At 38.0% G+C, this 10940-nt stretch overlaps 3 protein-coding genes across 4 annotated transcripts; 2 read left to right on the top strand and 1 right to left on the bottom strand.

The window, feature by feature from the left end:
• Window positions 1-3311, top strand: LOC111452088 (probable protein S-acyltransferase 16). The gene is made up of 7 exons (XM_023092631.1): window positions 1-421; window positions 957-1049; window positions 1133-1234; window positions 1413-1490; window positions 1603-1701; window positions 1795-1890; window positions 2383-3311. The coding sequence occupies exons 1-7, from the start codon at window positions 149-151 to the stop codon at window positions 2488-2490; spliced, it is 849 nt and encodes a 282-aa protein (XP_022948399.1). The 5' UTR covers window positions 1-148; the 3' UTR covers window positions 2491-3311.
• A 758-nt stretch (window positions 3312-4069) lies between these two features.
• On the top strand, window positions 4070-5933 carry LOC111452097 (protein FAR-RED ELONGATED HYPOCOTYL 1-like). 2 transcript variants are annotated; one of them, XM_023092642.1, is made up of 4 exons: window positions 4070-4550; window positions 4891-5468; window positions 5560-5658; window positions 5750-5933. In XM_023092642.1, the coding sequence occupies exons 1-3, from the start codon at window positions 4513-4515 to the stop codon at window positions 5631-5633; spliced, it is 690 nt and encodes a 229-aa protein (XP_022948410.1). In that variant the 5' UTR covers window positions 4070-4512; the 3' UTR covers window positions 5634-5658; window positions 5750-5933. The 2 variants fall into 2 exon arrangements, with proteins under 2 accessions (XP_022948410.1, XP_022948418.1); XM_023092650.1 differs by having other exon boundaries at window positions 5743-5933.
• A 21-nt stretch (window positions 5934-5954) lies between these two features.
• Window positions 5955-7943, bottom strand: LOC111452059 (laccase-17-like). The gene is made up of 3 exons (XM_023092593.1): window positions 7832-7943; window positions 7190-7718; window positions 5955-7120 (listed from the first exon to the last, which is right to left on the bottom strand). Exons 1-3 carry the CDS (start codon window positions 7916-7918, stop codon window positions 6123-6125), a joined length of 1614 nt encoding a protein of 537 aa, XP_022948361.1. The 5' UTR covers window positions 7919-7943; the 3' UTR covers window positions 5955-6122.
• Window positions 7944-10940: the final 2997 nt, after the last annotated feature.

The raw sequence follows: 10940 nt of genomic DNA, 5'->3' as shown, positions 1-10940 counted from the left end.
CAATCCACCGGTGCCGCTCCCCTTTCTACATTTAAGCGCTGTTCTTTGTTTCTGTACATACCATTTCGCACCAGAATAATTCCTTTTCCCCGCCGGAGCCGCCGGACCCTCATCGCCGGTGGGCTTCCCTCGCCCGCTTCCCAATAAGATGAAGCGGGCCTTTTCCTTCTCTCCTCCTGTCGCCGTCGTCGTCTTGGCAATCTCCTTTATCTACTTCTCTACGATCTTCATCTTCATTGACCGGTGGTTCGGCCTCATGTCCTCGCCTGGAATTATGAACGCCGTCGTTTTCACCGCTGTGGCTCTCATGTGCATCGCCAATTACGTAGTCGCTATCTTTACGGATCCCGGTCGGGTCCCCTCGACCTATATGCCTGATATAGAGGATTCTGAAAACCCTATTCATGAGATCAAGCGTAAGGTACTCAATGCTAGGTTTTTCCTTTTAATTTCTTTTGCTTTCATCGTTTCCTCTGTTTATTTGGTAGCTACGTTCTTTCGCGGAGTTAAAGCTGTTTGGTTTGTGGTAATAAGAATCCTTAGTACAACGTTGATGTAGATCTTATTCCCTTGATCTCATTCTGAATGTGTTTTGGAATTGAAGTTGAAAAAAATTTAGTCAGTGCCATGGTTTCTTGTCAGCCATGGCGAATTAATAATTCGGTCCCTTATTTCTTGGTTGAGTTTCGCTATCTTTCTATTTGTGTTAGATCAATTAGTCGCCATCTTGTTAGGCAATGAGCAACCTAGCGAATTAAAAGCATGCTTCTATGAGTCCTCTTGATCTGAAAATTATGTAAAGGCGGATGAATTTGTGGAGCTTGATTAGCGTTTAGGAGATTCATTTTCATATAAACAAAACTAATTCATGAAGGAAATTTGATTAATCTTCGATCATGTTTTCGTTTTCGTTGTTATGAGCTTTGAAGAATTGGATCTTGTTGATTATATTACAGGGAGGTGATCTGAGATACTGCCAGAAGTGTTCTCAATATAAGCCTCCACGTGCACATCATTGCCGAGTTTGCAAAAGATGCATTTTGCGAATGGTATGTATCGTCTTTATAACAGTTTTCTACCCCTTAAAATTTTGTGTAGGTGTTGTACTAAATGTTGTTAATAAAATGTAAAGGACCACCATTGCATTTGGATAAATAATTGCGTCGGCCATGAAAACTATAAGGTGTTCTTCGTGTTTGTCGTGTATGCTGTGGTCTCGTGTATCTACTCCCTGGTAAGTCATTCGATGCAATGTGATTTAGACTCTCCATTAGCTCATTTACTCATTCGATCTGTTGATTCTTTCTTTGCTTCCGAGCCAGTTTCTTTCCTTGTGTCTTACTTATTGAAGTAGTTGCTTGCTCGCTCCATATATTGTTAAAATTATGTTTAATTGTTTGTTTGATCTTCAGGTATTACTAGTTGGCAGTCTCACAATTGATCCTTCTAAGGATGAGCAGCAAATTGGAGGCCCATTTAGGACCGTATATGTAAATTCATACTCCGTCCTTCCTTTCCCCCTTTTGAAACTCGTCATGCTTATTTTTCCATCAGTTGGCGTTTGGTTTACATTAGTTGGTACCCTCATTGTCATTGATACAGGTTGTTGCTGGACTGTTGCTAATTCCATTAAGTATGGCTTTAAGTGTTCTTTTAGGTTGGCATGTTTACCTAATTTTGCACAACAAGACTACAATAGAGGTTAGTTTCTAAAGGGTTTTGTTTATTGTCTGTTTGTTTGCCAGTGACTTTCCAATTGAGGCAGATTTAATATGCATTTTGTTTGCCTTCTAGTATCATGAAGGAGTAAGAGCTATGTGGCTTGCGGAGAAAGGTGGGAATGTGTACTCACATCCATATGATCTTGGTGCCTTTGAGAATCTTACCACGGTACTTACTACAGCTTGTTTTTGCTTCCCTTCTTTTGCCTGATTTTTAGGTGAGAGAAATTGTTGATAATTTGAAATGATGTGGTGGTCGTTTAACTTAAATGTTAGTTTTGACACCGTAAAAAGGAAATGCTTGAGACTTATTCATGTCTATGGTTGATCATGAAGGATAGGAAGTATCGTGAAGCGTGGAAAATGTAATGTATTTGCTGCATAATGTATTTACTTAATTGTCAGGCTTTCATCTTTTTTGCCTTCAACGTGACATTTATTAGATTGTTCAACCTAGAATGCATTCATCCATTGCCAGGTAGCTTTAATGGACACATGAAATATAATAGATGGGGCTGTGTAAATATAGTCCTTTTTTTATCGTCTTCTAACGTTTGTAACTATGGTTTTCTTAACTCCATATTTTAGAATATAGCTGGGTGTTGGACTACCCAGAGTCTTGCCTTTATGCTGTCTGAGCTGTTCTATCTCGTTTCAATAGATTCTTGGCCCAAATATATTAAACTGGATATGCCCTATGTCGAGACATAAAGGCTCTGGTCTTCGCTTCCAAACGGCCTATGACAAATCAATTAGTGCATCGAAGTGAAAAGGAAAGTTTCATTTCTACCCTTAGACATTTGTTTTAGAAGAACAAGCTATGCAGCTCTCAACCACCATCAGGGATTCATATTTACTGAGGTCTTCAGCAAGTGATGGTTCTTTGAAGAACCCAAATCTCAGACAGCATTGTGACTGTTGAAATAGATACATTGCCACGACTGCCGTGACTCATTGGCTAGTTACTGAGATTATCATCTATTCCAACCTTTTTCTTGTCAACATCAAGAACTCAGCAAATCTGTTTCAGGTATCATTTATCCTTTCTTGTTTGTTTTTAGGAAAAAAAAAAATACCATTTGAAGTTAGGGTCTGCAGAATGTCGAGGACGACGCAGTTCATAGGTTGATGTAGAAAAGAGAGATCCCAGATGTGGGCGGGTGTTTGTGTACATGAGTTTATTCAACACGCTAACAAATTGTTTTGTGTAGTTGTAGCTCCGTAACTTATAACAAAAAAGGAGGTAAAGTGCAATTAAGATGAAGGAAATCTTTTGTTTTTTCTTTGAAATCTTTCATTTGTGGTATTACTGCTTAGTTTTTACTTGTTTCTCCATCGAATTCTTCACTGTGATTGAAGCTAATGCTCTCCACATTCAAAATTCTCAAGCTTTTTGTTGTCAGTTCTTATTTCTGACTAGAAATGGAGGATTGATGAAGAAGCCAGAATCCACCACATCAATGTACATTCATATACTAGATTCTTATAATTGCCTTCTCCTTCCTTTATTAATCTTGAGGTGAGAATTTCTTTTCCTTTTAATCTGACGTTTATAGAATGAGATGCATTTATATGAAGTTGATTAACCAATGCATCCTCTAGTTCCTGCCATAGAAGAGGAGCTCTGTTATTTGATTTCTTTCTTGTTCTTTATGTTGTTATGGAGAATCAGAATCAAGCTCTTCTTCCTCCTCTTCTCTACCTCGTGGTTTTACATTAATAAAACTCTATAATTTGATATATCTCACTGTTGGAATATGAAGCCCGTGTGATTTGAAACAGAAGCTCATGTCGTATCCTATGTCGTCTCTGTCATTGTTCAAAATAGATCATGTGTCTTTCTTTTGCCGACATCGTTGATTGTTCTATAGCCATTAGAGACTAAAGTATCCCGACACTTGTAGAACTCCGTCTAAATTGATAGCCTCTACGATAAGCGAGCTCTGGAGTCTCTGACCCCTTATATCCTTCTCCAAATCTAATGAGTTTGACACTGTTGTTGAGAGATTTGTCATCCAATCAATGGCTGCTTGAAAATTTGGCTTTATCGAACAAGGTATTCTTTTCTCGTTTTCAAAACAGGTTTGATCAAGGGTCATGTTTTCATCAATTTGCTGTTAAGAGCACTAGCGTCCATCATTCAGAAACAACTCGTTGCCGCTGTGTTGGAGACACAAAAGCTACTCGAGTAAAATGGGATGAATATAGAATCTCAACAGTTTATGTAATTTCTGACTTGAATGATCATCGCTATTAACTATCCATAAAATTAATACTCTATTAATATTTGAACATAAATAAATAATAATATATGAATTCTTAGAACCATAATTAGTTATTATGTAATTACTTGCCCTACGTTATCGGGAACCTAAGATTCTGAAAAGACAAGGAAATGCAAAAGACAATTTCCCAATGCAGCTACCAACCGCTATCCCTTTAAAACAGCTCAGTGATGAGAGGAATGGGGTTGGTTGGGGGAATGGAGGAAGCAACTCCCTCGGGCCACCCACGTGAACTCGAAATGGACGTGTCTATATCTCTCAGTGCCGCGCACCGATTAGCCCCAACTCTCTCCCCCTTTTTTGGGTCTGATTTGATTTGAAATGATCGCAAAACACTCTCCTGCCAACTTGACCCATAATATCAACCAATCACACAAATCTTCGACCCTTTAAACACCCACAACTCGCCTCATCTTCTTCCACTGAAATCGGATTTCATTTCTGGGTTTCTGGGTTTCTGGGTTACGTCTCTGAATCTGATCGATTTTCTTGTCTTCCGGATTGAGATGGAGGAGAAGGAACATAACCCAACTGAGATCAACAGGTTTGGCATCTGGGTTTTTAAAGATTCTTGCTCTAATCGACTCATTTATCAGTTTTCGAATCTGTTTCTTGTACTGTTTGATGTCTGTTTAATGTCGGTCTAGTGCTAAAACGGTGGATGTGAATCGAGATGGGGTTTTTGATTCATTTCTGTTGCTTAATCTTTTTAGCGTCTGATCATTGGATTTCACTTATTCCCCGTTCTAGAACTTCCCTCAACCCTATATTCATTAAGTAATTTTGTGAGAGATTGAAGCATTTTCTCTTGTAGTTCCTGTCTTGCATCTTTTATCCTGTCTCTTGTCTGATGAATTATGTTGTTTTTTGTTAAACTTTTGCAGTTTCTATGAGATTTCCAAGAAAAGAAAACTGCCAGCTGAACACTTGGGCTTGCCTTCACCAAAACATAAACACAGCAATGAAGCCTCCCCTTCCAAATCTGTCTTTCTTCATGATGGCCTACCCGAAACAGAGCTTATGACTGTACAATTCTCAAAGGGTAATCCAAATGTAATTTGTATCGACGAGGGGTTGACGCCTGAATCGGTAAAAGACAGCAATAGCTTCAGCGACGAGTCCAATTCTGCGACGTCCGTGTTCTGTGGAGCAAAATTGGAACTGAACCAGGCTTTATCTTGCACACGTGATAGTTCTGAAAGCACCCATTTCTGTGTTGGAAGTTCCACAGCAATGGAATCGAGCTCGACCGAACAGGAAGTAGCGTTTGCGAGAGGGGAGAACCAAATGGAAGCAATTCACAAAATTCAGGAGCATATGCTAGTATTGGATAGCCATGAAGAACATGTAAATGATGATCTTGAGCAATGTACAGAGCAGGAACTTGAGGATCTTTTCCGTTCGAATGGGTTGAACCCGAATACATATGTTCTTTCGTCTGGTAGATGGACAGTAAACCACGGTAATAAACACATGATCCATAAGAATTTTGATCCGTTCCATGTGCATTCATATTTATCCATTTACTAAATCACACTCTTCTCTTGATTCAGAAGCTCAATCAAGAGATAGAACACCGACGATCGATCGAGAATTCGAGCAGTTCTTTTCTATGTTGATGCTATAATCGTGAATGCTCGTTTGACTACGAGGTAACAATATGTATATAGTTCAAATGCCATAGTCTTTATGAATTATATGGATATCAATTCCATGTTGTTGCTGTAACTCTGAAGTTTACAGAAACAACAAAATGAAGAATCGAAGCGAGAAAAGAGGAGAGATTCATGAAGAGTTTATACAACAACAGGTTTTATTTGTTCTACAGAAAACAGAGTAAAGGAAGCCCACTCTGTTTCCTTAAAACAGAGCACACACGACGAAGAGGGATAAAGAAAGGAATCTGGGGATGTTTTAAGTTTACAAAGATTGAAGAAAGAACAAAAGGAAAACCCAGAAATCAACACTTTGGAAGATCGGCTGGCGGCGGCCGTAGTTTCTGGTCGGATTTTGGGCCGTCGAGGACAATCCATGCCATTCTCAGCCCCCAGCTCGTGTGGACGTCAAAATGGCAGTGCATGAACCAAACCCCTGTTAACCAAAATTTGAATGTGATTTAAAAATGGAACATTTTGGATGGTGAAAGACAAGTTGTTCCCTCACCTGGGTTATCGGCGAAGAAACGGAAAGCCAACCAGCCGCCGGAGGGAACGCCGGCAGTGTTCCTCTCAACCGGGTCAACCAGATTGAAATTAGCTGGATCCTTATTCATGTCGAAATTCCCAAAACCTTCTCCGACAATAAAGAAATTATATCCATGAAGATGGAGTGGATGACTCTCCGCCCCCAAAATACTCGTCCCCTGCAAAACGACTTCCACGCTCGCATTAAACGGCAGCACTACCACACTCGTACTGTTACTCACAAATGTATTATTGAGCGGCACTCCGGTGTAGTTGAAAGGAAAAACCGGCTTGGCCGGAAAATTAGTTCGGTAAACCCCATTAGTCCGGCGGGAGAAATACGCCTGCAGAATCGCCGTCTTCGGCAGAGCAAAAGAGACATTATTAACAGAGGCAGCGAATTTCGTACCGTTGGGACCTTGACACGTGACGTTTTTCGGACATGGCGCAGTTCCAAGTCCGACGGTGAAGAAAAATTTCCTGTCGACGGTTTGTGGGACATTGGCAGGGAATTTAGCATTGGCAAGAGACCGGAATTTTCTCGAGAAATTGGCGACGAAATTCGTGTCGTTAATTGCCGGGAGATTGGGAAGTTGAGTGGCCGGAGTTTGGGTGGTGGGTGGGTCGCCGTACTGGAGGATTCCGACGGTGGTGGAATTGTCGAAAGTACCCTGGCCAGTGAAGTACGGTCGAGCCGCCATGAGGAAACTGCCGTTGGTGAAATTGGGATTTGTTTTAAGAAGAACATTGGAGGTTTGGCCGGGAGTGAGTAATATCACGTCGGTTTGAAAGGGCTTGACGTAAACGGCGTCGGCTTCGACGACGGTCAGAGAATGGTTGGCGATGGTGAAGAAAAGCTCGTCGTTGAGTGCAGCGTTGATCAACCGGAGTAGGTACGTTTTTCCAGGCTTCACTTTTAGCTTAAATGTATCTGAAAATCAAAATATAATCATTTTTAGTGTTAATTAAACAAGATTAATAGAGAGATTAAAGTGATTACCATTAGAAGAGGAGCAATTATAAAGAGGGCCAGGGAGTCCATTAATGGTGTACGCATCGGAAACATTCGGCGCTGCTCCGGTCTGAAGCGCCTGCTGAATCACACTCTCCGGCCTCACATTGAACCACTCACCCAAAATGATTGGGACTTCTCTGTGGGGCTTCTCGAACGGATATGACTCATTCCGGCGAGGGAGGATGATAATGGCGCCGTGAACTGTGGCTCTCAGCCACGAGATATGGCCGTGCCAAAGCAGAGTCCCTCTTTGGCCGTTGAGTGAAAAATTATAGGTGTAAGCTTGGCCGGTCTGGATCGGACATTGGGTCACATAAGCCGGTCCGTCGGCCCAACCGGTTCGGATCTGCCGGACGCCGTGCCAGTGGATGGTGACGTTCTCAGCCACGTGGTTGATGACCTTGATCAAGACTCTGTCGCCTTCTCTGGCCACCACTGGCGGCCCGGGGAGCTGCCGGTTGACGGTTAGAAGGTTCACCGTATGGCACAGCCTCGTCACGTTCTGGTACCCTATCTGTAAAACCCGCCGCCAGTCATTATTCCACGCTGTTCCGGTGACCTTTTTTTAAATTTTTTTATTTTAAATTTAAAAATAAATAAATAAAAAGAAAAGAAAAACGGCCATACATTGAAAGTGTAGTGTCTGGTTACCCCGAACGCAAGCTCCGGCAAGAAACACGACAGAAGTGAGAGAAAAACAGTCAGTGCCGCCATTGATGAAGGCTCTGAAAGGCGGAAGGCGGCCATGGAAATTCAGTACCTGTGGAAGAAGATGAATAAATGGGGGTTAATAAATAGAGAAAATTTGATTTTTATTTTTAATTTTATAATTTCACACAGTTTAATTTGAACAACCATGATTATGATTTATATTTCTTTAAAATTAAGGAATTTCTTGTTGAATTGTTTCATTTCATCACACTGTTCTTCTTTTTGTCCCTTGTTCTTTTGTAGTTATACATTTAAGTTTAAGTCAAGTTAATTATAGAATATATTTCATTTATATTTATACGTAATTATTTCTATATGTTCGTGTTAAAAAGAATATTACATGAAATTAATCCAAATCGATTTATATTATATTCATGTTTATTTTAATATGTCTTTAAACTTCCAATTTTGGTGTCGGTTTTTAACAAATTACTATTTTTGAAAGTATTTTAAATTAATAGACATAAAATTCAATTTTAAATGTAACATATTAACTAATATTTTAATATTTTAATATTTTATTTATATTTAGGTCTTTACTTGGACATGGAATTTAAGATTTAATAGGTCGTTTAATAATGATTTAATTTTTAAATATATATATATATATATATATATATATTTTTTTTTTACCATTTCTTTAGAGTGAATTTTTTATCTCTTAATCAGATTTAAAAAAACAAAAATTAGTTTTTTTTTATAAAATCGAAATTTAGGTTGAAAAATAGTGTTTATAAATTACTAAATGCGACAGTTGTATTAGACAAAAATATATATTATTAAATAATAAGTTGGTTAATTTAAAAATAGTTGAATATAAAAAAAATTGAAAATTTAGGAGTTTTTAAGTTAATAATTTAACGTAATATGGGCGGCTTGGCTATGGGAACAAAGATGTTTCATCTAATTGGTCTTCTATTTTGCTCGAGGAATTCCACCGTGCATTTTCTTACGTTAAAATGTCAATTTTGTTCTGTTTTTTTTTGTTTGTTCCTTCTTTTTCTTTTGTTTTATCGACTTTTGGGTTGAGTTTACGTTATTTCGTTGGACTTCTTTCTATTTTATTAAATGGTTTTTTTAACCTCCTTGTTTATAAAGACACGTTAGGTTGTTTTAGATTGAAAAATTTTACAGACCAACCTCAAAATGAATTTCTGGTTCGAATGACCTAAGTAAGGATTGCAATTCAATTCGACCCAACTTTACATTTTTGGGTTGGATGTCATTTTTTTTAAATATCGAACCGTACGTAGTTGACAATTAAGAGTATACGTTTATGATGGTTGATGTTTATTTGATTATGTAAAAGTAAAATTAAATAAGTAAAAACAAATATAGGGGAATAATAAAAACATGAAAAAACTTATAAATTGATGAAAGCCACTAATTTTCACTTAATTTCATAATTTCCATATGAATATTACCTTAATTTCTTGTATTTAAAAATGTGTTTCACATGTAAAAAAAAAACTATAATTGATTCACTAAAAAAACAGAGCATCAAAATCAGGGGTTGAAAATACCCATCTTTCGTTGGATCCCGCCTTCTTTTTCGGCGGCGGCGGACAGTTGACCGCCGCCGCAATCCGCCACTCCTACGGGGTCGGCGTCGAACACTCTTCCTCGCAATGAAAAGTCGTCTGTCTTTAGAAACAGAGCTTATTTGGTTGTGTTTGTAAGAGTATGGTGAGGTTTTGGAACCCTAAGAGGAGCGCCGTCGTGTACGGCGGCGAGAGGAGGCGAGGGAGGGGGGATTGGAGGTGGCGGTTTTGAAATTTTGGTTCGAGAGAGAGGAATAAATGGACGGCGGGGAGATCTGGAAGATAGCTTAAGGAAGAAGTGGAAGTCGTCCACAAAAACATTACATTTAAAAATAATTTCATTGGGCTGAGATGGGCTGCCCCAATAAAGCCCATATTAAGATAAGCCCATAACTATAGATGTGATGTTGGGCTTGAGGCCCAATTCAATGTCCATCAACAAATGAATAAAGCCCATAAACAATTAGAATTAGGCTCTGTGCCAGCTCAGCCTAGGCAGCCCCAAAAAGTGAAGGCTCGATCCCAACCAGCCTAATCCATTACTTAAGCTTATACAAGGTTGACTTTGGGTTGACTCATTTGATCAAAATTTACTGATAATTAATATTTAATTATTTAAATATTTTTCAAACTTTTCAGACCAAATTTATTATATTTACATGTTTTTGTTAATTTTACTTAAATAAAATATATTGAATTTTTGTTTCTTTTTTAATCATCAAATCAAATAAAAAAAAAAAGAATTAAGAAGTGGTATTAGTAGTTTTTTTTATTTATTTCCTCTACCATCTTTTAAAAAAAAGAGAATTTATAAAATAATAAATAAAATATAATTTTCTCTCTCCTTCTTTGAAAACTTCCAGAGTCAACGAAAGCAGCCCACATACTTTTATTTTATTTTAAAATTATGAGAATTTCATTGGATTCCAAAATTGTTGGGTTGTATTTTTTTATTAAAAAAATTAAATAAATCTTCGAAACGGTGCGTTTTGGTTTTATTTTGTGGAGTTTGGTTTGGAATTTTTGTGGTACACAACATCCAAAGCATCTCAGCCATATGCCTTTCTTTGTGGCTTTCAACTTCAACCCATCTTTTTCCTCTACTTAACTCAACTAGTTTCTCCCAATTTCATAGCCTAACGTTTTATTAATTTCTCCAAAAGAAAAAAAAAACACTAAATGTTCATGTAGTTCGATGGTTGTCACGTGAAATTTAGTGTCCATTCATAAACATCCACAAAAATATAAGGCGTAGAAGCTTAAGAATCTAAGAGAAAGGTGTTCATATCTATCTTTTAATAAGCGAGCGTTCATGAGATTTATTGTTCTTATCGATTTTGTTATCCGTTATGGATAAGGGGTAATGAAGTAAAATACTTTCTTGTCTCGAGTTTTGTTTTCGAGCTGTATTAATAAAAAAAATACTCATTAGAATTTGTCTCAAAAGTACCCTTAAACTTAAAAAAAAAAAAAAAAAAAAACCC

This window comes from Cucurbita moschata, unplaced genomic scaffold, assembly GCF_002738365.1.
Source record: "Cucurbita moschata cultivar Rifu unplaced genomic scaffold, Cmos_1.0 Cmo_Scf00001, whole genome shotgun sequence".
Lineage (NCBI taxonomy): Eukaryota > Viridiplantae > Streptophyta > Magnoliopsida > Cucurbitales > Cucurbitaceae > Cucurbita > Cucurbita moschata.
This window is presented reverse-complemented; position numbering and strand designations above follow the sequence as displayed.

Bases quoted from the DNA above. Each gene is read 5' to 3' on its own strand.
- LOC111452097 (XM_023092642.1), top strand. From the start codon at position 4,513: ATGGAGGAGAAGGAACATAACCCAACTGAGATCAACAG. The intron at 4,551-4,890 runs GTTTGGCATCTG...AAACTTTTGCAG, and splicing joins AACCCAACTGAGATCAACAG to TTTCTATGAGATTTCCAAGA. The intron at 5,469-5,559 runs GTAATAAACACA...CTCTTGATTCAG, and splicing joins TAGATGGACAGTAAACCACG to AAGCTCAATCAAGAGATAGA.
- LOC111452088 (XM_023092631.1), top strand. From the start codon at position 149: ATGAAGCGGGCCTTTTCCTTCTCTCCTCCTGTCGCCGTCGTCGTCTTG. The intron at 422-956 runs GTACTCAATGCT...ATTATATTACAG, and splicing joins TTCATGAGATCAAGCGTAAG to GGAGGTGATCTGAGATACTG. The intron at 1,891-2,382 runs GTACTTACTACA...TCGTTTCAATAG, and splicing joins CCTTTGAGAATCTTACCACG to ATTCTTGGCCCAAATATATT.
- LOC111452059 (XM_023092593.1), bottom strand. From the start codon at position 7,918: ATGGCGGCACTGACTGTTTTTCTCTCACTTCTGTCGTGTTTCTTGCCG. The intron at 7,719-7,831 runs GTATGGCCGTTT...CGGGTTTTACAG, and splicing joins CCAGACACTACACTTTCAAT to ATAGGGTACCAGAACGTGAC. The intron at 7,121-7,189 runs GTAATCACTTTA...TTTGATTTTCAG, and splicing joins TAATTGCTCCTCTTCTAATG to ATACATTTAAGCTAAAAGTG.